The sequence below is a fragment of the Anolis carolinensis genome, unplaced genomic scaffold (assembly GCF_035594765.1).
Source record: "Anolis carolinensis isolate JA03-04 unplaced genomic scaffold, rAnoCar3.1.pri scaffold_7, whole genome shotgun sequence".
NCBI classification, from domain to species: domain Eukaryota; kingdom Metazoa; phylum Chordata; class Lepidosauria; order Squamata; family Dactyloidae; genus Anolis; species Anolis carolinensis.
Genome location: NW_026943818.1, coordinates 8,515,237 through 8,543,070, shown reverse-complemented (window position 1 = coordinate 8,543,070; position 27,834 = coordinate 8,515,237). Strand labels below are relative to the sequence as shown.

Sequence of the window (27,834 nt, the reverse complement as noted above, 5' to 3'; positions counted from 1 at the left end):
CTTATGAATGGGCTTCTTCCCTGGAACTTTCTTCTGATGATTTGTTTTAGGCGTGTCTGGCTGGACTCATATAATCCAATTTGGCAGTGACATTCCCAATGAAGCCTCTGTTTCGGTCGTGGGCGCCATTGCATTGTAAAGTCTCCTTGTGGAGAGAAAAGCAAGATATAAACAAACATAACAACAGTAATAACAGACAGTGGTGGCTGTTAAGTCACGTAACAGGTTGATCCCACATAGTTCTGATTCTTAGTACGGTGAGATATTGTACATTGAGGAAGATTACTGGTCCCAATAGTCCAGCATTTATATAATCTGAAACTGGTTGGAACGGTTTATATGGTAGATCACTACTCCCCTAAAACCTCTCTACAACTTGACTTGGATTGGACAAGGAGATCTGAAACTCGGAATGAGTCCAGCCGGTTTGGCACATGTGTTTATACATAAATTCAAAGGAGATTACAATCTAAGTTTTAACTATGGAATGGCTGTTAAACTTTGTCTGCAATTGGTCCATAATAACAATTCTGACCAGAAATTTCCTGAGACCTTGCAAGAGATGGCATCGCATCCATAGTGAGCTCTGTTCAAGGTATAGACTGAACTATATATGAAACTAGTAAAGAAGTAACTGCTCATAGATCGATCATGTAAGGATTCAGCATTTTCTAATGACCTACGACTGACCTATGTGGGATTCTGGGAGTTTAAAGCGCATTCATTTTCAAACAATATATTTCTCAAACTGCTCTTCTAGGTGTTTTGGACTTAAAGGGTATCCCATGGCAAGTAAAGTAGTCAGAAAATTAGCAAAACTATGGGTGATATTTTATATTCATATCAATAGTCTGATATGATATCAATAGCATCTTTCTCTTGTTTGGATCAAGGGTTAATATATTCAGATCATTACTGAATCCAGATGCCTAAACAGGATATCTAAGGCTTGTTGTAAGGAGATAAAGCAATACCCACACAATCCAGTTTGGATCTGCAATATTAATTCTTTTTCTGGTGTATTTAAAACCGAGAAATGCTGGGTAGCTTGCCTCTGTCCTTCTTTATCCATATGTGCGATCACCTAGAAAATTTCATCCAAGTCTTCCCTTCAAATGCCATAGAATAGTCTTCTGCTTTTATGAACTTGCTAAGCCTGTTTTTCTAGCAAGCTTCAACTTTTATGACATGCTCAGTTGCTCCTGTTGGGAAAAAAAACTGGATGTTCTGTTTGAGCTTCAGCCTTTTGCTCATCATCTGTGTCTCTCCTGTATGCTTCTTTTATTTTGATGTATTTGGTCTTTTTAATGGATATCGAGTTGCAATTTCTAGATCGTAAGCTATCTGCTGAAAATAAAACGGTTTACTAAAGGTGAACAGAAAACCTGAAGGTTGAAGGATAATCTGGCTCAGTGGAAAACACCGTGGAAAAATACAAGATTTCATTGTGGTCCTGAATGAGGACTTAGCAGGTACTGTGTTTTTTGTTTTATCTTTGTTTATCAGTATTGTTTTACAGTCCTAAACAGTGTCGAATATCCATTTTGCTTAATCACAGTATTGTTGTCATAGGGAAGAAAAAACCTAATACATTCAGAAGGCACATTAAATCGGTATGCTTTGAGTGCTTTTCTGTTTGTCTACTGATTTCTTTTCTTGCTGAATATTTTTGTGTTTATTTAGAGATAGAAAATGAAACAGCGTTATTTACTTATCCTCTGCTGCTTTCGTACTTTATTATGAATGATTATGATTACTTTGTCAAGAGTTCCTTTTTTACATAAAGAAGTGTTTCTGGTGTTTTTACAGGTCAGAGATGTTTTTATAGTATTCTATGTTCACTATACTGATTTATAAAAGATAAAGCAACAATATATAATGTGAAAAGAATAAATAAAATATTTATACACACACATATAAAATGAATACAGAGAGCCTACGGTGTAGTGTTTTGAGGACTCATGGAAACCAGGGTTTAAATCCTTGGGCTAATTACACTCTTAGCTTTAGAGTAAGGCAGTGGTAAATCTTCTCTGACTATATCTGACCAAAAAAACCCTATATGTCAGACTCAACTTGAAGACACCTAACAACTAAAATATCTGGAGTGTTGTGTGATTTCCAGGCTGTATGACTGTGTTCTAGCAGCATTTGCTCCTGGCATTTCGCTTGCAGTTGCAGGCAAGAAACAAATGCTGCTAGAACACGGCCATAAACCCCAGAAACCACACAATACCCTAATGATTCCAGTCATGAAGGTTTTCAACAACTAAAATATCACCACATTTAGAAAAACAGAATATTGTATATGTCATTTAAGAGACCACGGTTTAAATCCTGGCTCAGCCTTGAAAACCCACCGGGTGACCTGGGAGAGATCACACACTCTCAATGACAAACCTTTGAAGGGATCTTGTCAAGGCAATCCCTTGATGAGATCAGATCATCTTAGAGTCACCATAAGTCAGACATGTCTTGAAGATACCCAACAAAGATGCATTTACGGTCTTTACAGATGTTTAGTACCAAGTGCAGAGCACTCAATAAAGTGTCATCCAGTGCCACCCTCACATATCTTCACTCCTTGGTATAACACCATATATTCCATTCCATGTTAGACAAGCAGAATGGACAGGGAGCAACCAAACTTGTCTTCACATAAAAGTAGAGAACTAGCTCAGGAATAGACATCCAAGCTCCCTCTCTTGCCTCTGGCTATGGGGTCAGGGCCAAGCATGTTTGCAATTAATGTTCTCCACCCAATTTTGGAATGGTTTTGGATGGGGGTGGCTTCTTCAGCTGCTCTATGCCTGGGGACAATTTTAGTGTGACTTTCTAAATGAGATTTTTGCAAGCTGCAGGATACAGGGAGTCGTTTTGTTGCTCCCAACCACTTACAGACCGTAGTCCCTTTCCAAATAAAGCATTGTTGCATTTTCCAACCCAAAACAATCACTGCAGTTTCAGCCAACGATACCATAATGGATTTTGGAACCTGTCTTTGCATATATGTACATAATAATACTAATAATAAATAATAAAACTTTATTTGTATTCCGCCCTATCCCCGAGGGGACTCGGGGCGGATTCCAACATAAAATGGCAAACATTCGATGCCTCCATAAACAAACAAATACTGATATAAAATCCCAGAGAAACCCCATATATAAAAATAACATTAAAACCTCACATCAATTTAAAGTCTAACATCAATATAACCTACTGACAGACCCCACCTGGACATGGAAAGCGCCTTAAATGTATATTTAATGTATAATATGTATATTTTTAATGTATATTCTTAATTTTGTTGTAATTTTTAATCTTGATGAATTTTTAAATTTGATGAAAACTGTTTTTTGATATGTATGCTTATATTGTAAGCTGCCCTGTGTCCCCTGATGGGTGAGAAGGGCGGGGTAGAAGTGATATAATAAATAAATAAATAAATAAATTAAACCTTACATCAATAAATTAAACTATGTGTAGTAAAAAAAATTATATAAAATAATGAGATCTTGGAGATGAAATCCAAATCTAAATACAAAATTTAGTTATGTTTCTTGTATACCTTATACACATACCCTAAGGTGCTTCCATGCAATACAATATTTTTTGTGCTCAAAATAATATTAGTATATACTGGCTGGGCTTGGCCACGTGTTGCTATGGAATCGTCCTTAATGGGTTTGTTTGTGGAGGCAAGCATGAGTGTTGTAATTAATCACCTTGATTAGCACTGAATGGTCTTGCAGCTTCAAAGCCTGGTTGTTTCCTCCCTGGGGGAATCCTTTGTTGGGAGGTGAGCTGGCTCTGGTTGTTTCCTGTCTGTATTCCCCTGTTATCATAGTGTTGTTCTTTATTTACTGTTCTGATTGTGGTGTTTTATTTATTTATTTATTTATTTTATTACAACATTTATATCCCGCCCTTCTCACCCAAAAGGGGACTCCGGGCGGCTTACAGTAAAACACTAATGCGAGTCAATTAAAATCAATTAGCTAATTAATTACAACAACATTCATAAAATACAGTAATAAATAAGCAAATGGGCACAATCAGGTCTAAAATACGAGTCTGTCAATTTGAGTTCCAACACACATAACAATACTTAATGCTGCTATTACTGTTCAAAGGCCTGGTCCCACAGCCAGGTCTTAACTTTCAAATCAGCCACAGAATGGAATTGGGAGGCTTTGGCCATTGCAGGGGATGAAAGAGAGTACTAATTTTTGTGATCATTACAAAAAGACACAAACAGTATAAGGAAGGCGTAGACTCTTGTCATGATTAGAATGCCAGCCTCGGTGTATATTGTCATAGGACTGGACTTTGGAGATGACAAGGAGGAAAGTGATATTCTTGCTTCATAGATTACTTTCCCTTGTGTGATTAAGTATCCACTGAATTATGCTTGCTTCAATATTTACAATATTTATAGTTATTATCCAACTAGTCCATGTTTTCGGTATCATAGGACATAAGTATTGATCATATTCAGATTATTTGCCTTGACTTCTCTGTTGCAGGCTTATCCATCGCGCACATGCGGATGTTGCACCCAATGATCTGCTTCAGAAGGAAAACCTACTTGGCTACAGGGATATGTCTCGTGGCTTTTGTTTCCATGCTAACGGTTTCCTACCACTGGATACAGAAATACTCTCTTTTACCAAAGATGGTTCTGCGGAGAAATCTTTGCAGAGGAGAAGTCACGAACAATTCAATTTCGGTCTTAACGGGCAACAGCACGTTGGTCATTGCTGCCTATTTTGATAACAGGCAGGAGAAGTCAACACGTGTTATTGGCATCGTGCATCATGAGAAGGTCAAGGAACAGTATTGTTGGTTTTGTTGCCCATCCAGGGATGAAGTCTACGTCTCAAAGTTGGTGACCAATGTCCATTCAGACCGGTTTGGGTTCCCGTATGCGGTAGCAGACATGGTCTGCATGGAGCCCACAAGCTGTGACCCCCGTTATGTGGCTTTGCACCCATTTCCTAACGAGGATGTCAGTATCTCGCCGTGGTTTGAGATCAAAAACCGGAAGCCTGAGGCTTTTCCTGTGGATTTCACAGTGTGCATTTCCACCATGTTTGGAAACTACAACAACGTCCTACAGTTCATACAGAGCATGGAAATGTACAAACTCCTTGGGATGCAAAAAGTGGTGGTCTATAAGAACAACTGCAGCCAACTGATGGAGAAAGTCCTAGAGTTTTATGTTGCTGATGGGACACTGGAGATCGTTCCCTGGCCAATCACGTCCTACCTGAATGTTTCTAACGAATGGCTTTCCAAGAATGATGGAACTCAAATTGGTTACTATGGACAGATTGCAGCTTTAAATGACTGTGTCTATCGGAATATGTACCGGAGCAGGTATGTGCTGCTGAATGACATTGATGAAATTATACTGCCCATCAAACATACAAATTGGAAAGCCATGATGGAGAGCCTGGAGGAGCAGAATCCAGAGACTGGTATCTTCCTCTTTGAGACCCACCTCTTTCCTAACACCATATTCACCCCCAATGCCATTGACATTCCCTCCTGGAATACGGTTCCTGGAGTCAACATATTACACCATGTTCACCGAGAACCAGATCGGAAAGAGGTCATCAACCCACGGAAGATGATTGTCAATCCCAGGAAGGTGGTCCAGACTTCGGTTCACTCTGTCCTCCAAGCCTTCAGCAAAAGTGTGGAGGTTCCTATGGACGTTGCAATGGTGCACCATTGCCGAATCCCCTTCCAACCATCCCTGCCCCGAAAATTCCTCATTAGGGACACCACGCTCTGGAGATATAGCTCGTTACTCATCCGCAGTGTTAGCCAGGTGCTACAAAAGATACCATTATCACCAGAGAAGCAATAAACACAGGAAAGCAAGAGGGTTGAAATCCTAGTCAGCATTTTATAATGTATTGTCGAAGACTTTCACGGCTGGAATCACTGGGATGTTGTGCTGTATGGCCATGTTCTAGCAGCATTTGCTCCTGACATTTTGCTTGCATCTGTGGCTGGTATCTTCAGATGTGAAACGTCAGGAGAAAATGCTGCTAAAACAAAGCCATATTATCTCAGAAACCACACAACATCTCAACATTTTCTAACTTTATTAATGCGGACTGAAAGAGGTCCTCCTTCTCGCAAACCAAGAAGGGCTAGATCCTTTTTCTCAGCCTGAAGCTTCCAAGGGAGTCAGCCCAAGGAGTGCAAAGGCATGAAACGAACGAGACTGTAATGACTGTAAAACTGGAAGACTGAAATTATTTCATGGCAGCCAAACAGACACTTAGTGGCAAATGGATTCCGAGTGGTTGCTTCTTCAGCAGTGCTTAATTTTTTATAACCATGTTTTGTTTTATATCTTTTTCAAAAGTGCATCTTAGATTAGGGAAGTATGCCAGAAATTCGCCAAGTCTGACATAATGTTTGAAGCAAAATGCTGCAGCTATTCATTATTTATGACTATATGTAGAAGATGCACTGTGGATTCAAACTACCACAGATTCCAACTAAACATTACGAGGAACTTTTTTGCTGTTAAAACATATTTAATGGTGAAATGAACTTGTTCAAAGGATGGTGGACTAATTATTTTGTCTTGAAACAGAACTTGGATGGGTTCTATATTTCTGCATCACAGGGAGCTTGACTGTACTGTCCATGAGGTCCCTTCCAACTTTATATTTTTATGATTTTATGTCTCTTATCGGATTAGCTTTCCTCACCAGGTTGTTCTGAGGACAAGTGTAGGAGGTTATATCCACATTTAAGTGCTTTGGAGGACACACAGAAAACAGTCAGAGGATTTGATCTGATGAAAGGTGGTTTCCTGTGTCCGTATAGTCAACTGAACATTTATTGGGTCAGTCTATTAAAAGGAATATGGCAAAACGAACATTTCCCAGGCTTTTCCTCTTTCAACTATCACTTGTGTTCAGTGATAAACTGCGCACACTTGCAAGGCAGACTCTCCTTCTTGCAAAATAGCGGGATACATATTTATGGAATGAAGACATCAATTATTGGAACTCTTAAGTAACATCAGAGCTCAAACCATATCTACAAACAAGGATGACGTAGTAATCCACAACTGAATGACGTAGCAATTCAAGACGCATTTCCAAGCTGGAAACGTTCAGTCAATAACTGCACATTGGCACAAGTGTTAAACCAGGCAGAAGGTTTTATTAATATTGTTGGTGTAAACATTGATAGATAGCACATGCCGGAAGGAGGCAACTGCCTGTTCCAGCTCTTCTTGGAGAAAAAGATCCACAAAGGAAGGGCAGGGAAAAAGGCTCGTATCCCTTTCCCATCCCATCCCTTTCCCTGCAATGCTTCCCCTTTGAAGCACAAACGCCAAGTCCGGTTTTGAACCGGAGGATTTGCCAGCACAAACGTGACTGACACCAAACCATCGTAGAGAAAAGATTTGTAGAACACGCTTAATTCTTTTTATAAAGGGCCGTGAGAATAAATCAGCACGGAAACCTCTGCTTTTAGAGCTGTTCGAACCAGGACTAGCGACAAATGAGGACAAAATGCTCCCTTTCCCATCCTCCTTCACCCCAATCTCTTCATAAGGAGACTATGGCAACGGCAATCTTTTTTTTCTTCTACTTACTATCCTTGCCTTTCCCTCACTTGATTCAGAAGCAATGGCAGTGACAGCTCTTTCAGTGAAGAGGATTAAAAAAAGATTGGTTGCTAGCATTATGCCTCTAAAATGTGAAGCCTTTTTCTGCACAAAGACAAGCAGACGATTTCTCTTCAATTCAAGAGGCTGTTGACTTAACTTTAAAAAAATGTTCAGAGACAAAGCACTTGAAGGAGCAGTTCTGTTTTAGCTTCGCCTGCTTCTGAAATCACAGGAAGGTTTTGAGTTGTATGCATTACAACTCCAATCACTGAGTAGAAGAGAGTGATCAATATTTCTGTTAAGACTCCAGTGGTGTCAAACTTGTTTTGGACTTCAGCTCCCAAAATTCCTGGCTATTGGACAAGCTGGCAATAAGGGCTTCTGGGAGTTGGAGGCACAAATATCTGGACACTTCTGCTTTAGATGTAAAAGCCACTTGGTTCCTAAGCTATACCGAAACTTGCAGAATCTTGTTATTCAGCTGCTTATATATATGCCTTATGAAGCTATTATCAGGAGGAAAACACCTCAGAGCACAATAAAATAGCTCAGGAGGAGGATGAAGAAAGGATGGTTTGCTCTCAATTGGAATGTATCTGTCTTTTCCTTTCTCCCCGAAGCTTAGAGCAGCCACGTCTGAGTTGCTTTCTAACCTTCTTTCTGCTTTGAAAACATAAGAGTGGCCTCTTTCGTGGTTTGACAGGAAGTTCTTGAACACAGCCTAATAACAACAGTCCTATGCATCCCACCAAAAAGGGACTTTTGCACATATGAAACTCATTGACAAAGGCCTAAGTCACCCACAGAATATGAAAGAGAAAAAAGAGCTGGGCAAGCAAATAGGAACTGATCAACTGGCTCACTTTTTTCTTGTTTTCTATTGCAATCAAACATTTCACTTTGCAAATAAGATCTTTTTTCAAAAGCAATTCTGATTTTTTAAAAAAAACCTTTCTGAGGATATATCTGGAAGAAACAGAGAACGGAAATGTTTGAGAAACAATGGGATGGTTGTGGTGGGATTTCTTTTCCCTTCCCTTCCTTGCAACCTTTTCTGGCACCCAAAAAAGAGCGCTACGAGTGGTTTTCATGATTTCTGAGATGCTGCAGGAAGGAGAGGAGACTCTCTCTTGTATAACCATTAATCCAGCACTGGATACAGCTCCAAATACACTTTTCTTTTGAATAGTTCCCCACTCAATAAAACAAACAAAAAAAGTTGATCTAAATGCTCAGATGTGTATGTTTGAACATGAGTATACATGAGGCAGTGATGGAAGCTGTTAGCATGCCATGATGCATTATGTTTCAAAGGAAATCATGTAATCCACCCAATCGGTTGTCATTCCCCAACTCCCTTCTTTCATAAAAAGGATGTCGAGATTTAAAAAAGATAAAATGATTGTGCATTGCATGATGATATCCATTAAAATGTGCAGCTTTGGTTCATGCAGTCTCCTCTGTCTGATTCATCCATCGCTGGCGGTCGGTCTCCAATTTTGTATTTTTTTATGTCACATATTCAGCTGGCTTGTTTTCTTTTCTCCTTTTTTTCAGCCATGCTCCTTCCACAAAACCAGGTGAATACTGTGGTCCGGCATGCTAGTGGCAAACACCAGGCCCATGTCATTCTGACCGTCCAAACCGTCCAGCCAAGATGTTTCTCCGGCCAAAAAGCTGGAGCCTCTCTTGGACTTTCGATATTCCGGCAGCGGCCAACGGCTGATCAGTTTCTCTGTCCTCAAATCCATGATGTACAGGAAGTGGCTATCAAACAGGAGGGCAAAAATGTCACCGAAGCCCAACAAGGACAAGTTTGCCGACTCAGGGGGTTTGATAACCCTGCAGCAGGAAGAAAATAAAGAAAATACAGATTAGCAGGGGGGAAACACGTGGAAGGCATTTTACATTAGTATAAAATTCAAGTGGAGAGCAGGACGGCATTTAATTTCGTTGTACGATGCAGGGCCACCGGGATGGGTGAGACAGATCTAAAGCAGAGAGAAATAATGTATCTGATCTGAATCATTTTTGTTTAAGGCATGTATGGATGTGGGTGGGGCAGTTTTGCAACAATTTTGGACCTCCAGGACATTTCTCCAACAAAAAATGACAAAGAAATTGCTTTAGGGCGATCTGTTAAAATTAGGCCTCTCCCAAATGTAAAATGGCCCAAAGAGGATGAAAACCAGGAGGAAATTGCCTCCCATTCTTGGCTGCAAGTGATTGTCAAGTTCCATCTTGCAACTTCGCTGAGAGGCATGAAAGGCAAGAAAGAACTAAAACCCAGCCTAGGAAAGTGGCACATCGGGTTCTGAGCTTGCTGCCTTTGGCAAAGGAATTGAGAAGAAGTGCTTATGCCTGTTCTGGTTTGTTTGGGGATTGACGAATTATATTTTCCGTTGCTACAAAAGCCGGAGTATTACCTCAGGATATCATAGCTGGCAAAGTCCCACTGGAACAACCCAATGGCTGAACTGCACACAATGTATTTCCCATCAAAGTGTAGCCGGGGCTGCAGGGAGATGCTGCGGTCCTCCGAAACAGTCAGGGTTTTTAAGCACTTGCAGTTAATTTCTCTTCCAATTGGCCAGATCTGTCACAAAAAATAAAAAAAATAAAGAGGAGAGTCTTGGACAATTGTGCAAATGTGACTGAAATTGGCTTAAACCAGGCTCTCTTCTATAACCTCTATCACTCGCTCAAAAGTACATACTTCAATTACATTATTATTGTGGTTACATGTATTCATATTGTGTCCTTTTTGTAAAGTCTGGGACCCAAGACAACTTGGCATCTAAAGAAATCTGATGATATAAAAATTAAAAATCCAGGCCAACATTCTACATCAGCTACTTCATTGACCAAGTAACGTTTCCTGGCTTTCTCTAAAAAGCAGACTGCAGTAAGAGAGGGTTATTATTGCCTCCTTGATTTACTTGTGGACTTCCTACAGATTTTAACAGAATCCTGCCGGAAACAGAATGCTGGGCTAGATAGTCCTGATGTTCTTACAACATTCCTGAACTAATTAAGCCTTCAGTCTCTCTGACTTCTCAAGATCTTTAAAAGGTGGAGACAGTACCTACCTTGATTTCGTATTTATCTGCGCTTAAAAGGATGTAATCCCCGGGACTGTGCATGAGGGACTTGACTTTGCTCTTCTGCAAGACCACCTGAAATGAGAAGCAGACTGGAGGCAAGAATCCCAATCGATACGCATAATAAAAGTGAAAAAAATGTATGTATGCGTGTGGCTGGGGTGTCCACTTCCACAGACAAGCTTACCTTTGTGACCCATTCCGTGTGCCCAGTCAACGTATTGAGACAGATGCCGGTGGACAAAGCCCAGACTTTCACAGTGAAATCTGCCGAACCGCTGACCAGGAGGTCAAGCTCATCATTGTAATCTACACTGAAAACTAGAGGGAGGGAAAAGGAACATCAAGAAAGGTCAGTGGTCTTTGTCACTTCTTTATTATGTCCTAAGATGAATAGTCATCCCATCACATTTGCAGGATGTGCACATGTGAATATTCTATGTGAATGTTTGCTGCCCTGTATGTGACCATATATGTTTTCTTTTGGTACTTACACCAGAGGTTGACCACAACATTGTGCTGGAGAACTAGAAATGTCTAGGGAAGCATTCTGTCGGGTTAAAAGGGGCAATAAAAATAATTCTTCTAATATCTGATAGCTTTAGTATACTCAGGAATTGAAGTGTTGTCTCTTTTGTAGGAAGTCCATACTTTTTTGTGCATTCCCGTATTTTTTCCATTTTCAAAAGGATCATTTGCCTCTAAAAGGCACAAAATTGGAGGGCTGGTTATAGCTCAAAGCAACAGGCAAAGGGAAATGAGGGTCGACAATATTGACAAATACAGAACCATCTTAGGGTATAAGGCTGTGTTCTAGCAGCATTTTCTCCTAACATTTCACCCACAGAGACGCCACTGAACTCCACAAGCATGTGGACAATTTCAACAGAAAGGAGGAAACCATGAAAATGAACAAAATCGGACTACCAGTATTTAAAAAAACTCTAAAATCAGGACAGTAAATAAATAGCAACACTCAAGAAACAGGGGAATTCCAGGCAGGAAACTATCAGGGCCAGCTAACAACTCCCAACCAAGGATTCCTCTGAGGATGCCTGCCAAGGATGTGGATGAAACGTCAGGAGAGAATGCTTCTGGAACATGGCCATACAGCCCAGAAAACTCACAGCCAGATATATAAACCCCACTTGCCTAGTTTCCAACAGACCTCACAACATCTGAAGATGCCTGCCATAGATGTGGGAGAACCGTCAGGAGAAAATGCTGCTAGAAAGTGACCATACAGCCCGGAAACCACACAACACCCCAGTGATTCTGGCCATGAAAGTCTTCAACAACACACAGAACCATACTGCTTAACATGCATAAAGGCTTTCTTTCTGAGATTCAGACCCACCTGCCCCTGTGTGGCCTCGAAAGTGCTGGGTCTTGGCCCCTGAACTCCACTCCCAGCAGGCGATGGTGTTGTCGAAGGATCCCGTCACCAGCTTCTGCTCGTCGAACTTCACTGCCGCACAAGTATGAGTTTGGATCCCATAGACGCATTGCCCAGTGCTCACGTCCCACAGCTTGGCGGACAAGTCGTCTGAACCTGAGGAACCAAAGGAAGGGGAGCTTAGTTCCTCAAGTGCCAGAGGTTTTGCAGAAACACAGCATCCACGTCGGATGCTGGAGATCAAGGCTCACATTTCAGTGTCACTTCTCGGCTGGACCAGAGTGAAGAAAACCCATCTAAGAAAACATCACTTATGACACTATGTAACAGTCTTTGTTCCTGGGTTATAAATGTCATTTCCTAATTGGTTCTGTCGTAAAGACATAAGAAAATTTAGTACATCCTGCATCCTAATTTGCTATAGTTTTTCAATGAATATTCAAGTCTCAACCAGTTCAACATACTGTTTATATTCGAGTATAAGCCCAGTTTTTCAGCCCTTTTTTTAAGACTGAAAAAGCCCCCCTCGGCTTATACTCGGGTGAGGGTCCTGGTTGGCTTATATTTGGGTCAGCTTATACTCAAGAATATATGGTGCATTTATTATTTTTCTCTATTATTATTGGTATTATTACATTTATTATTTTTCTATATTATTGTTGCTACTATGTTTATTTTACTCTATTATTATTATATTTATTATTTCACTCTAATCTTGTAATAATAAATAGAGTGAAATAATAAATGCAATAATAATAATAACAAGATTTTTGAATATTTACATCAAGCTCAAATTTCAGATAAGACTGTCCAACTCTGATCAAATCATTATTCTCCTCTTCTTCAATGTGCTTCTGTATCCTTTTAATAATAATAGAGTAAAATAATATATGTAATAATAATAATTATTATTATTATCACAGGAAAATAATACATGTTATTATTATTATTGCATTTATTATTTCACTCTATTTATTATTACATGTATTATTTTCCTGTGATTATTATTATTATTATTATTATTATTACATGTATTATTTTACTCTATTATTATTAAAAGGATACAGAAGCACATTGAAGAAGATGAGAATAATGATTTGATCAGAGTTGGACAGTCTTATCTGAAATTTGAGCTTGATGTAAATGTTCAAAAACATCTAACCTACTGATGCCTCAATTAATGTAATTTTATTGGTATCTATTTTTATTTCTGAAATTTACCACCCTCGGCTTATATTGGAGTCAATGTTTTCCCAGTTTTTTTGTGGTAAAATTAGGTGCCTCAGCTTATATTCGGTTCGGCTTATACTCGAGTATATACAGTAGTTTGTGGCAGGCACAAAAACAAAGTTTTTAGAGTAGAACATCCTACCTGTACAAAGCAGCCCATCCTTGTAGTAAAGTGCATAGACCCGGGCGCTATGTCCGATCAGTGAGGAGGTCTCGAAGGCTTCGTGGTCCTGCAGCTGCTTCATGCGCAAGATGGCCTTGAGGTAGACCTTCTTCCAATGCCGGGCATCCTGGACTGAGTCGTCGTCAATGCGCCACCCCAGCCGCTTGCAGGCCGCCTGCCAGACCTCCATGCAGGCGCTGATAACCTTGTTCCACTGCTTAGAGACCAGGCAACAAGTGAGTAAGGTCTGTGGGTCAAGCCATTTGAGCAAATAGAAGCCGAGTTCCAGCGGGAGTAGTTTGAGGAAGTCCCGCTTGAGGAGGGTCTCCAGGTGGTGGGAGAGGTGCCGGAGCTGGGCGGCCCCGCTCTGGCCAATCAGGTGGTCCAGCGCCTCATTCTTCTGCGAGTCCGTCAGAGAGAGGAACGCCACAGACAGGTGATCAAGCCATGCTTCAAAGTCCTTCCTCTCCATTAAGGTTACGGAAACATTGACCTACGGGACATCAAAACAGGGTATTATTAATTTTTCATTTTTTAAAATTATTCTTAGGTTATATAAGAAGATTATAGCATTTTGTGTCTCCATCTCTTCCAGTCTCAGATTGCTTACCTTCGCGAGCGGCCTGGGTTCAAATGCTGCTCCGCAAACAACGGCTGCCAGGGCTTCTCGTCCTCCTCCTCTTCCTCTTTGGGGCCCAACAGGGATGCGCAATCCTCTGTGGCCATTTCTCCTGGAAGAGGAGCAAAAACAGGCATGGCAGGTTGAAGCCTTGGAAAGGTTTGTGATACATTTATTGAATGTGGCACCTAGAAGCAGGGGTGCCTTGGTGTCTTTGTTTTTAGGCCTGTTCCTGGGGTTATTTGCGATGCTAATTCAGAAAATTGCATTGGATAGACCACATCAGCTCTAGATGATTAAATATGGTTTTCTGTGGACTAGCAGATGGTGACTACTGGATGGCATATATTCTGTATCAGAAACTAGAGCTGATGTGGTCTATCCAATGCAATTTTCTGAATCAGCACCCCAAATAACCAAGCCAAATCTAAAGTTGACCAAAAACAGATTCGTAAACCTTTTGGTACTAACGTTGGAGAGAGGTCCCTGGTCAGAGTGGTCACAGGTCAGAGTGGTCCCTGGTGAAAGTAGTCCCTGGTGAAAGTGGTCCCTGGTGAAAGCGGTCCCAGGTCAGAGTGGTCCCTGGTGAAAGTGGTCCCTGGTGAAAGTGGACCCTGGTGAAAGCGGTCCCAAGTCAGAGTGGTCCCTGGTGAAAGTGGTCCCTGGTGAAAGTGGTCCCTGGTGAAAGTGGTCCCTGGTGAAAGCAGTCCCAAGTCAGAGTGGTCCCTGGTGAAAGTGGTCCCTGGTGAAAGCAGTCCCAAGTCAGAGTGGTCCCTGGTGAAAGCGGTCCCTGGTGAAAGCAGTCCCAAGTCAGAGTGGTCCCTGGTGAAAGCGGTCCCTGGTGAAAGTGGTCCCTGGTGAAAGTGGTCCCTGGTGAAAGCAGTCCCAAGTCAGAGTGGTCCCTGGTGAAAGCGGTCCCTGGTGAAAGCAGTCCCAAGTCAGAGTGGTCCCTGGTGAAAGCGGTCCCTGGTGAAAGCGGTCCCTGGTGAAAGTGGTCCCTGGTGAAAGCAGTCCCAAGTCAGAGTGGTCCCTGGTGAAAGTGGTCCCTGGTGAAAGCAGTCCCAAGTCAGAGTGGTCCCTGGTGAAAGCGGTCCCTGGTGAAAGTGGTCCCTGGTGAAAGTGGTCCCTGGTGAAAGCAGTCCCAAGTCAGAGTGGTCCCTGGTGAAAGCGGTCCCTGGTGAAAGTGGTCCCTGGTGAAAGTGGTCCCTGGTGAAAGCAGTCCCAAGTCAGAGTGGTCCCTGGTGAAAGTGGTCCCTGGTGAAAGTGGTCCCTGGTGAAAGTGGTCCCTGGTGAAAGCAGTCCCAAGTCAGAGTGGTCCCTGGTGAAAGCGGTCCCTGGTGAAAGCAGTCCCAAGTCAGAGTGGTCCCTGGTGAAAGCGGTCCCTGGTGAAAGTGGTCCCTGGTGAAAGTGGTCCCTGGTGAAAGCAGTCCCAAGTCAGAGTGGTCCCTGGTGAAAGTGGTCCCTGGTGAAAGCAGTCCCAAGTCAGAGTGGTCCCTGGTGAAAGCGGTCCCTGGTGAAAGTGGTCCCTGGTGAAAGTGGTCCCTGGTGAAAGCGGTCCCAAGTCAGAGTGGTCCCTGGTGAAAGTGGTCCCTGGTGAAAGTGGTCCCAAGTCAGAATGGTCCCTGGTGAAAGCGGTCCCTGGTGAAAGCGGTCCCAAGTCAGAGTGGTCCCTGGTGAAAGTGGTCCCTGGTGAAAGTGGTCCCTGGTGAAAGCGGTCCCTGGTGAAAGCGGTCCCAAGTCAGAGTGGTCCCTGGTGAAAGTGATCCCTGGTGAAAGTGATCCCTGGTGAAAGTGGTCCCTGGTCAGAGCAATCCTTGGTGAAAGCGGTCCCTGCTCAAGTGATCCCTGGTCAGAGCGGTTCCTGGTGAAAGTGGTCTCTATTGAAAGTGGTCCCTGGTCAGAGAGGTCCTGGTCAAATAAAATTGGGAACCACTGCCCTATACCCTGCTTAGCCTTGCGGCCGACCAGGAGTCTTGTCTGGATGCAATTCCAGACCGTCACAGCCGCCAAGCACCGGTTCAGGAACCGAACAGCCTCCTTAGCAGCAGGTGCAAAGGAGCGATAGAGTTGGATGTCACTTGCATACAGGTGGCATCGAACTCCAAAACTCCAGATGGGCCAACAAGGGCCCTCCCTCCAGAGGTTTTGGACTGCAACTCCCAGCATTCCTCACAGCCTCAGGCCCTTTCCTTTTCCCCCTCAGCCGCTTAAGCGGCTGAGGGGGAAAAGGAAGGGGCCTGAGGCTGTGAGGAATGCTGGGAGTTGCAGTCCAAAACCTCTGGAGGGAGCCCACGTTGGCCCAGGTGTCAAAGGGACGACTTTATGAGTTCTTGGTCGGGCCCAAGAGGGAAAAGGGCCTGAGGCTGTGAGGAATGCTGGGAGTTGGAGTCCCATGCCTGCTTTGGCCCCTCCCCCTGGGTGCTGGCTGTCTCCATGGCAACCCGCCCCTTACTTCCTCTTCCTCTTCCTCCTCCTCCATCCGGGGTCTCTCTCTAGGCAGCACCCCCTTCCAGCCTCTCCTTGTTCCCTCTCTTTCCTTCCTTCCCTGACTTTCCTTCTTTTGGGGATCCTACCTGCAGCCGCTGCAGCCGCCGCCGGCTCTCCACCAGAGCTCTGTCCCAGGCACTTCCGGCGCGGGGCACTGACGTCACCCTCACAGCACTTCCGTCGGAAGTACCAAATCACCAACCTGACAATAGACTCCTATTCTATATCTCTGCCGACACTTGACTTGTATTCTATTTCTTTCTCAATGTATGACTCTAACCTTTCTATCACTATAGCATCGGGATGTCAATCAGCTCTGATTTGGGCTAGAGAAGCCCAACCGGAAGCAGCCGCCATGGGGGCGCCAATTCAACGGCGCACTCTTCCGGTCCGGTTTTTGTTATTGACGTCCCCCTGCGGGAAACATCGCGCTCGTTTATTCGTTCCGCCTAGTAGCTGATGTGGCGGAAATGAGAGAGAGAAGCCGGGCTTTAAAAGGCTGGTTTGAAGGTGAGCTTTCCTGCCTTTTCCTTTTCCTTTTTTAGTGTTTTCTCCTTAGAGTGGCTCCTTTTAAATACTTCTTACTCATATACAGTATAGTCTTACTTATCCAACACTCGCTTATCCAACGTTCTGGATTATCCAACGTATTTTTGTAGTCAATGTTTTCAATACATCATGATATTTTGGTGCTAAATTCGTAAATACAATAATTACTACATAGCATTACTGCGTATTGAACTACTTTTTCTGTCAAATTTGTTGTATAACATGATGTTTTTGTGCTTAATTTGTAAAATCACAACCTAATTTGATGTTTAATAGGCTTTTCCTTAATCTCTCCTTATTATCCAACCTAATTTGATGTTTAATAGGCTTTTCCTTAATCTCTCCTTATTATCCAACATTCTGCCGGCCCGTTTATGTTGGATAAGCGAGACTCTACTGTATATATGAGCTGAAATTGTAATTCTCTTTGTTGTTGTGTCTTCAGATTGTTTCTAATATATATGGCAATTGTAAATCAGGCCTACCTGTTTTCTCCGCAAGATGATGATGATTACTACGGTATCAGGCTAAAATAGTAATTATGATTATTACTGCGGTATTATACACACATAGGGGCTAAAATAGTTATGATAATTATTACTGTGGTACTATACACACACACACACACATATACAGTAGAGTCTCACTTATCCAACACTCGCTTATCCAACGTTCTGGATTATCCAACGCATTTTTGTAGTCAATGTTTTCAATACAACATGATATTTTGGTGCTAAATTCGTAAATACAGTAATTACTACATAGCATTACTGCGTATTGAACTACTTTTTCTGTCAAATTTGTTGTATAACATGATGTTTTGGTGCTTAATTTGGAAAATCATAACCTAATTTGATGTTTAATAGGCTTTTCCTTAATCTCTCCTTATTATCCAACATATTCGCTTATCCAACATTCTGCCGGCCTGTTTACGTTGGATAAGCGAGACTCTACTGTACATACATATACATACATCCATACATATACATACACATGGGCTAAAAATTATTATTATTAAAAATAATTAAAAATTAATTATTATTACTATGGTATTATATATATATATATACACAGTAGAGTCTCACTTATCCAACATAAACGGGCTGGCAGAACGTTGGATAAGCAAATATGTTGGATAATAAGAAGGGATTAAGGAAAAACCTATTAAACATCAAATTAGGTTATGATTTTACAAATTAAGCACCAAAACATGTTATACAACAAATTTGACAGAAAAAGTAGTTCAATACTCAGTAATTACTGTATTTACGAATTTAGCACCAAAATATCACAATGCATTGAAAACATTGACTACAAAAATGCGTTGGATAATCCATAACGTTGGATAAGTGAGTGTTGGATAAGTGACACTCTACTGTATATGGCAATTGTAAATCAGGCCTACCTGTTTTCTCCGCAAGATGATGATGATTACTACGGTATCAGGCTAAAATAGTAATTATGATTATTACTGCGGTATTATACACACATAGGGGCTAAAATAGTTATGATAATTATTACTGTGGTACTATACACACACACACACACACATATACATACATCCATACATATACATACACACGGGCTAAAAAAGTAATTATTATTACTATGGTATTATATATATATATATATATATATATATATATATATATATATATATATACACACACACAGTAGAGTCTCACTTATCCAACATGAACGGGCCAGCAGAATGTTGGATAAGCGAATATGTTGGATAATAAGGAGGTATTAAGGAAAGGCCTATTAAACATCAAATTAGGTTATGATTTTATAAATCAAGCACCAAAACATCTTGTTATTTGACAGAAAATTTGACAGAAAAAGTAGTTCAATACACAGTAATGCTATGTAGTAATTGGGTACGAATTTAGTACCCAAATATCATGATGTATTTAAAACATTGACTACAAAAATGTGTTGGATAATCCAGAACGTTGGATAAGCAAGTGTTGGATAAGTGAGACTCTACTGTATATACACACATATACATACATATACATGCACATGGGCTAAAATAGTAATTATAATTACTATGGTATTATATTTATATAGATATAGATATATACATATATACATACATATACATACATATACATACATACATATACATACACACGGGCTAAAATAGTTATGTATGTTTTATATATATATATATATATATACATACATACACACACACAGGCTAAAATAGTACAGTAATTGTGATTATTACTGCGGTATTTTATATATATATACACACACGGGCTAAAATAATAATTAGAATTATTACTGCAGATATATATACACACACACACACACACACGGGCTAAAATAGTAATGAGAATTATTACTGCAGACACTGACTAAAATAATAATGAGAATTATTACTGTGGTATTATATATATACACACACACACAGGTTAAAATAGTACAGTAATTATTATTACTGAGGTATTTTATATATATACACCCACAGCTAAAATAGTAATGGAATTATTACTGCGGTATTATATATAAATATATATACACACACACACATATACACACATACACACACACACGGGCTAAAATAGTAATTCTGTTTGTTGTGTCTTCAGGTTGTTTCTCATATATATGCCAATCATAAAGCAGACTGATTAGAGTGCTTTCTCCAAATTATTATTATTATTATTACTACTACTACTACTACTACTGTTGAGCTAAAATAATAATTCTCTTTGTTGTTGGTGTCTCTTCAGGTTGTTTCTGATATATTTGGCAATCGTAAGGCATACTTATCGTCAAGAGGGTTTTCTCCGCAAGATTTGTTCAGATGTGGCTTGCCATTGCCTTCCTTTGAAAGTGAGCGACTTGCCCAAGAAAACCCAATCAGTTCCCAGGTAGATATGTATTATTTTTTAAATACGAGGCAACCATAATATTGCAAACTATATGACCATATAGGGTTCGGCTGTAGATTTGTCAATAGTCCTTTGTTCAGTTCTCTTTTGTTTTGCCATCACCCTGAGAACTACTCAAAACCTTCCTTTCAGCTCTTTCTGTTCCTCAATTATCTACTTTTTATCTTGCTGATCTTTGGAGAAGTTTGGGTCATGCTTTTAGCTTAACTTTTGTGCTATTTCCCCTTCCTTTTGAAGGCTGTAAATCATTGCCGAGGAAGCCCAGTCGGTCACGAGACTGATGTTTGCTTCGTCCTTGTGTGTGTTGTTCTTTGTTTATTGCTAGGGCTTAAGGCCATCTTGGCTATTTGCTGGATAGCATTGCTTTCTGATTCAAGGAGAGGAAAATGTCTTCGGACGAATCCAGGCCGCTTTTGGGCGAAATTCAACCGCAACCAGACGAGAGGTCCTTGCAATCGGAGAATTATTTAAGGTCCGTTTGATGTGCTTTCTTAGACAAATATTGTGTCAATTTTGTGTCCCTTAAGGGACGTTTCACGGTTCTAGATCCTTTTGCTTTGCTTGCATTCTGTGCTTAGAGCTTCATCCAAGAAGGTCAAACATAAATACACATGCACACTTATTTTAACTTTACAATATATTTACATCTAATAGCACTAATAATAACAATAATAGTCATTCTTTGTGTAGATTGATAATAATTAATATTAATAACTAATTGCAGTTTGCTGGGAAGGGTGTGGTATACATCTCTTCTTTGAGCCTCCTCAAAGAGAAAATGGGATATAAATACATATAATAACTAATAATAATAATAGAATAATAATATTAATGACTAATTGCAGTCTACTGGGAATAGTCTTGTTTACATCTCATCTTTGAGTCTTCTTTCATGGAGAAATATAAATGCATATAATAACAACAACAATAAATAATAATAATAATAATAATAGATTAATAATAATTAATAACTAATTGCAGACTACTGGGAAGAGTGTTGTCTAGAACTCTCCTTTGAGTCTCCTCTGATGGAGAGAAAGTGGGATATAAATGCATCTAATAATAGTAATAATAATAGATTAATAACCATAGCAAATTGCAGTCTGCTGGGAAGGGTGTTGTTTACATCTTTGAGTCTTGTTTGATGGAGAAAAATATAATATACATGCATCTAATAACAATAACAACAGTAATAATAATAATAATAGATTAATAATTAATAGCTAGTTGCAGTCTACTGGGAAGAGTGTTGTTTACATCTCTCCTTTGAGTCTCCTCTGATGGGATATAAATGCATCTAATAATATTAATAATAATAATAGATTAATAACAATTAATAGCTAGTTGCAGTCTACTGGGAAGGGTGTTGTTTACATCTCTTCTTTGAATCTCCTTTGATGGAGACCAATAGAATATTACTGCATTTAATAACAGTAATAATAATAACTAATTGCAGTCTACTGGGAAGGGTGTTGTTTACATCTCTCCTTTGAGTCTCCTCTGATGGGATATAAATGCATCTAATAATATTAATAATAATAATAGATTAATAACAATTAATAGCTAGTTGCAGTCTACTGGGAAGAGTGTTGTTTACATCTCTCCTTTGAGTCTCCTCTGATGGGATATAAATGCATCTAATAATATTAATAATAATAGATTAATAATTAATAGCTAGTTGCAGTCTACTGGGAAGGGTGTTGTTTACATCTCTTCTTTGAGTGTCCTTTGATGGAGAACAATATAATATAACTGTATTTAATAACAGTAATAATAATAACTAATTGCAGTCCGCTGGGAAGGGTGTTGTTTACATCTCTTCTTTGGGTCTCCTTTGATGGAGAACAATACACTATAACTGTAACTAATAGTAATTATCCTCCTCCTCCTCCTCCTCCTTTGTGCCTCCTTGCAGCCAAGTCCAGAATCAGGGACTCTACCTGGCCACCTTTGCGTCTGTTTTGGGGCCGCTCAGCTTTGGCTTTGTCCTGGGCTACAGCTCCCCGGCCATCCCCAGCTTGAAGCAAAGCAGCCGCCCGGAATTGAGACTGGACGACAGCCAGGCCTCTTGGTTTGGGGTCAGTATGATCTATCCCCACCCTTGTCCCGTCTCGTGGGAGTCTTGGGCTCGGTTGTTCCCCTCTCTTTCCTTCTCTTTGGGATCCAGTCTGTCGTGACGCTGGGTGCCGCTGCCGGAGGGATCCTGGGAGGTTTCCTGGTGGAGCGGACGGGCCGGAAGCTGACCCTGATGCTGTGCGCCGTTCCTTTCGTCTTCGGCTTCACGGTCATCCTCTCGGCGCAGAACGCCTGGATGCTTTACCTGGGACGGGTCCTGACTGGAGTGGCCAGCGGCATCACCTCGTTGGTCGTCCCGGTAACTTTCCATGCAATGTTTTGTTATTCCAGCTGTCAGCTCTAGTTTGTAGTGCGGTTTTCTTGTGCTGGTTTTTTGTCTGCTGTGCTTTGAGGAGTTTCTGATTTTTGACTTCAATCAAAGCACTTTGCTTTACATATTCTGCCAGGGCATGTTCTTCTTCTTTGACTGCTTGTTTTACTTGTAAGAATCCTCTGCCACCAGATCTTCTAGGCAGATATTATTATTAATATTATTTTATTATGACACAGCAAACAAGATAGATATGCTGGATTTCATATCACAAAATCACAAGTCGAACACTTCCCAAGTGTCTAGGACTGTGTGATATATTTTCGGATGATGCGTGCAGTTCCCAGCAGGGTGGCCTTTTGCATGGATCATATCCTCAGCTGCTGTAAGAAAATTGCACAGTAAAAAAAAAATCACGTTTTATTGATTAGCCCATCGGCCGTATCAAAACATTTAACACATAGACATACATACAACATACAACATACAACCCGCGGTAAAAAAAGAAGTTAAAATAAACAAGCTGTTAACAAGACCCCGTTCAGGTCAAATATCTGCATCACCTCCACAGTTTACCCCAATTGATTCCAGATATGCAATTCTCAGTTGTGTGGCTTTGAATAGGAAAAGGGCTGTTTTGTGTGTTATTTTAGGATTCTGGCCGGCCAACAAAAATGAAATTTTAATATGTGGGTCCCAGTGTGTTTTGGTCTCTCTCTTTCTTATACAATTCACAGCCAAACAGTACATGTGCGATATCCTCCACCTCTGATGCTCCACAAATACAAAATTGTTCATTGTATGGAACTTGATTAAACCTTCTGTGTTTGACCATCGTATCCAGCTGCTCAAAACGGGCTCTGGTCAATACCCTCCTGAGGTGTTTAGGCATTTCTGTCTTTAGATACCTGGCTGTTTGGAAAGTATGTTTAAAACGGCTTAACCATTTCAATGAGCCAGCTTTACTCAGGGTAGCCATGTCTTTTTGGCCTTCTATATCCAGTACTCGTTGAGCAACTATTTTTGGGTCTAGTTCTTCTAAGAGATTTGGATACCGAATTGGAAGTCCACAACTCCTAATGTATTTTGTCAGATGAACTAGCCAAGAGGACTGATGTTGATTTTCTATCTGCTCTAACAGGCACAGTTTTGGCACTCTATCATTTGCCATGGCAATCAATTTTATCCAGTAGTTGTAGGCCCTGGTTTTAGATAAGCCATCAACTGTGTATACTCCCAGTTCCGCTCTTACTGCAGCAGCTGGGGTCGTCCTGTCTACGCCTAGAAAACTTCGCAGGTGCTGTGATTGTGATTGCTCTAATAATGGTACCTGGTTTAGACCCCAAACTTCAGCTCCATATAAAAGCATGGGGGTAACCTTCGCTTTATACACTTTAAGAAGTGGGAAGAAAATCGCACAGACAGACTACAAACAGAGGCACAACTACGTGGCCCAAATGATTCATTGGAACTTATGCCTCAAGTACCACCTCCCAGCAACAAAGAACTGGTGGGATCACAAACCTGCAAAAGTATTGGAAAATGATCATGCAAAGATACTGTGGGACTTCCGAATCCAGACTGACAAAGTCCTGGAACACAACACACCAGACATCACAGTTGTGGAAAAGAAAAAGGTTTGGATCATTGATGTCGCCATCCCAGGTGACAGTCGCATTGATGAAAAACAACAGGAAAAACTCAGCCGCTATCAGGACCTCAAGATTGAACTTCAAAGACTCTGGCAGAAACCAGTGCAGGTGGTCCCGGTGGTGATGGGCACACTGGGTGCCGTGCCAAAAGATCTCAGCCGGCATTTGGAAACAAAAGACATTGACAAAATTACGATCTGCCAACTGCAAAAGGCCACCCTGCTGGGATCTGCACGCATCATCCGAAAATACATCACACAGTCCTAGACACTTGGGAAGTGTTCGACTTGTGATTTTGTGATACGAAATCCAGCATGTCTATCTTGCTGTGTCATAATAATAATAATGTGGTTGTCACCCAACCAAAGCCTTCCCAAGAAAGAAACAAATTGGGACCTCGTAAAAGACTATTTGAAACAGATGAAAATAGACCTCATTTGTTGAAAGGAATCGATCTTAAGGATAAGAAAAAGACAGAGGGGAAGTAAATTTAAAACAATAATAAGTTAACTTAAATTGAATATTAGGGCTATCAAGAATAAGAAGGAAGTCAACAAACTTTTTTTTAAAACTCATACCTTTTTATTATTATTTTTTCTCTTTTTTATACAAATATGGACACTTTAGCTTTGTTTTTGTTTTTTCTCTCTCCTTTTTTGATCCTTTTTTATCTCAGTTTTCCTACTTTCTATACAATCAAATGTTCTCACTCTTTCGATGTTAACTTACTCTATCTTATAAGGTAAAACTTCAATAAAATTATTAAAAATAAGATTAATAATAATAATAATAATAATAATAATAATAATAATAATAATAATGCAAATCTCTTCCTGGTTTTGTGTCCCAGATCTACATTTCCGAGATCGCTCACTCCGGTGTTCGTGGCATGCTGGGCTCCTGTGTTCAGCTGATGGTGGTGATCGGCATCTTGGGAGCGTATACGGCTGGTAGGCAATGTCTTATAATTGTCTCTGTTGGAAATCTGGGATAAACCCTTCCCAGTGCTGGGAAATCAGGATAAAACAATAAAAAGGAATAGATATACAGTAGAGTCTCACTTATCCAAGCCTCGCTTATCCAAGCCTCTGGATAATCCAAGCCATTTTTGTAGTCCATGTTTTTAATATATCGTGATATTTTGGTGCTAAATTTGTAAATACAGTAATTACAACATAACATTACTGCGTATTGAACTACTTTATCTGTCAAATTTGTTGTCTAACATGAAGTTTTGGTGCTCAATTTGTAAAATTATAACCTAATTTGATGTTTAATAGGCTTTTCCTTAATCCCTCCTTATTATCCAAGATATTCGCTTATCCAAGCTTCTGCCGGCCCGTTTAGCTTGGATAAGTGAGACTCTACTGCAGGGGTCCCCAAACTTTTTAAGCAGAGGGCCGGTCCACAATCCTTCAGACTGTTGAGGGGCCGAATTATCATTTGAAAAAAAAATACAAACAAATTCCTATGCACACTGCACATGTCTTATTTGTAGTGCAACAACAACAACAACAACGAAAGAATACAATATTTAAAAATGAAAACAATTTTAACCAACATAAATCTATTAGGATTTCAATGAAAAGTGTGGGCCTGCTACTGGCCAATGAGATAGTCAAGTTAATTAGGATTGTTGTTGTTGTTGTTGTTGTTGTTGTGTGCTTTCAAGTCATGTCAAACTTTGGCCGAGCCTAAGTCTAAAATTAATTATTTATTTACTGCATTTATTTACTAAATTTATATCCCACCCTTCTCACCCCGAAGGGGACTCAGAGCAGCTGTATGTACATACAATATATTATATTATTAGCATAACACAATATTAGCATTATATATTACTGTATTGAACTATACCACTATACTATTATATAATATGTAATATATACCATATAATTAATATTATTATATGGTATTACTATTAGTATTCTATTGTATAACATAATATTATATGTATCTATACTGCCCTCTTGTGGTGGCATCTGAGCACTGCATGCATATATAATCCTTGTTATATCTATATACTAGGCTTGATCGATCCATGAAAAATTTGATTCTAAACTCGTTTCAAAACTAGAGGGGGCAGTTTTTCGTTTTTGTTGCTAATAACGAATTTGGCCCCCAAAATTTTTCGAAATTAACGAAAATTCGTTATTTTCAAAATTAATTCGTTAATGGCGGACGCGCATGCGCGGTGGCCCAAAAACAGCCCGAAGGGGGGGGGACTTAGGGGGCTCTCCCGCCCTCATTTTTTGAGTGATCTTCTTCAAACTTGGTACAGTGGTAGAACACATTTAACACTGATAGCTCACCAAAATGTGGAACGTTTCCCTTATCCTCTGATTTTTGGCAAATTTTCATAGCTTTTATAATAAACCTTTTTTTAATAATTGCAGTAATCTGTTCCTGGTTTGAAAGTCTTATTTCCTGTTAAATTGGGTTGTCTTTACTGTGAAAGTCATTGTTCTACTTCAGAAACTTTGTTTTTGTGGCTGAAACTTTGTTAAATTGGTGTGTGTGTGATATATATTGTGTATATATATATATAGTCCCTGCTTGTGTGTGTGTGTGTGTGTGTGTGTGTGTGTGTGTAGGTAAAGGTAAAGGTATCCCTTGACGTTAAGTTCAGTCATGTCTGACTCTGGGGGTTGGTGCTCATCTCCATTTCTAAGCCCAAGAGCCAGTGTTGTCCATAGACACCTCCAAGGTCATGTGGCCGGCATGACTACATGGAGTGCCATTACCTTCCCAGAAACACCCAGAAAATGGGAATTCCAGACAGGAAACAATCAGGGCCAGCTAATACCTCCCAACAAAGGATTCCCCCAGGTAGGAAGCAGCCAGGCTTTGAAGCTGCAAGGCTATTCAATGCTAATCAAGGTGACCAATTGCAACATTCACACTTGCCTCCCACAGACAAGAGTTCTTTCTCCCACCCTGGACCTTCCACAGATATATAAACCCCACTTGCCTAGCTTCGCACAGACGTCAAAACCTCTATGTCTGCCACAGATGTGGGTGAAACGTCAGGAGAGAATGCTTCTGGCACATGGCCATAGAGCCCGGAATACATACCACAACAGTGTGATCCCGGCCATGAAAGCTTTCGACAACACAACCACAGTATCCATTCAAGTTCATGTAGCGTGGTATGGACTGGAGACCTGTATTGGGGGGAGGGAGGGTGCGAATCTGGGCCCCTGGGAGCAGCCGAGGACGGGCCTGGCCCACACCCCCTCGCATCCCGGGCCTCTTCCTTCCTCTTCCTTTTGTTATTTAAACTATATATTGTGAAATTATGGTGTGTTTTTTTTCATGCGTGTTCTGTGTTCAAGATAGGGAGACCAAAGAGGAAAAGCAAGGGAGGGACGGAGGCCCCAACACTTCCGGCTCCCATGCGAACTCCCCCCTTGTGTGCCTTGGAGGGTGGAGCATGCGCACTGGCTCTCCCTTTCTCTATGGCTCTTTTCAGGTCGCTTGGGAACCCGAAGTGCCTCCTCCCTTTGCCTTTGTGTCCAAGAAGGAGAGAAGGACGTTGCAAGGTTTGCATTGAGGGTGTTTCTCTGGTGGGTTTGGCTTGGAAGGGGGCTCATTAAGGCCGAATTAATTAATGCACTGAGCTGAGGAGAGGCGGCGGCGGCGGCCATTTCCCCCCTCCGTCTTCCTCCTCCTCCTCGGCCTCCTTCCCCCTCGCCCCCTC

The 27,834-nt window shown here is 40.8% G+C and overlaps 3 protein-coding genes across 8 annotated transcripts in view; 2 read left to right on the top strand and 1 right to left on the bottom strand.

Annotated features, from left to right (window-relative positions):
• The first annotated feature begins 14 nt into the window (after positions 1–14).
• LOC100553936 (glycosyltransferase family 92 protein F13G3.3) lies at positions 15–9,100 on the top strand. The gene is made up of 2 exons (XM_003227595.4): positions 15–1,472; positions 4,530–9,100. Exon 2 carries the CDS (start codon positions 4,547–4,549, stop codon positions 5,876–5,878), a length of 1,332 nt encoding a protein of 443 aa, XP_003227643.1. The 5' UTR covers positions 15–1,472; positions 4,530–4,546; the 3' UTR covers positions 5,879–9,100.
• On the bottom strand, positions 7,178–16,843 carry fbxw2 (F-box and WD repeat domain containing 2). 2 transcript variants are annotated; one of them, XM_062960611.1, is made up of 8 exons: positions 16,734–16,843; positions 14,152–14,272; positions 13,521–14,034; positions 12,110–12,304; positions 10,940–11,073; positions 10,741–10,827; positions 10,078–10,247; positions 7,178–9,493 (listed from the first exon to the last, which is right to left on the bottom strand). In XM_062960611.1, exons 3-8 carry the CDS (start codon positions 14,011–14,013, stop codon positions 9,205–9,207), a joined length of 1,368 nt encoding a protein of 455 aa, XP_062816681.1. In that variant the 5' UTR covers positions 14,014–14,034; positions 14,152–14,272; positions 16,734–16,843; the 3' UTR covers positions 7,178–9,204. The 2 variants fall into 2 exon arrangements, with proteins under 2 accessions (XP_062816681.1, XP_062816682.1); XM_062960612.1 differs by lacking the exon at positions 16,734–16,843 and adding an exon at positions 14,632–14,652.
• Positions 16,844–16,939: 96 nt separating this feature from the next.
• slc2a8 (solute carrier family 2 member 8) overlaps positions 16,940–27,834 on the top strand; it is a 29,899-nt gene continuing 19,004 nt past the window's right edge. For 2 of the 5 annotated variants that reach the window (XM_062960608.1, XM_062960605.1), the window contains exons 1-6: positions 16,941–17,157; positions 19,935–20,075; positions 20,422–20,568; positions 22,012–22,174; positions 22,264–22,470; positions 24,985–25,084. In XM_062960608.1, the coding sequence (XP_062816678.1) occupies positions 20,483–20,568; positions 22,012–22,174; positions 22,264–22,470; positions 24,985–25,084 (556 nt within the window). In that variant the 5' untranslated portion in view covers positions 16,941–17,157; positions 19,935–20,075; positions 20,422–20,482. Of the gene's footprint in view, positions 17,158–19,934; positions 20,076–20,421; positions 20,569–22,011; positions 22,175–22,263; positions 22,471–24,984; positions 25,085–27,834 lie in introns of all 5 variants that reach the window. The other 3 variants (XM_062960609.1, XM_062960606.1, XM_062960607.1) reach the window with 3 other exon arrangements.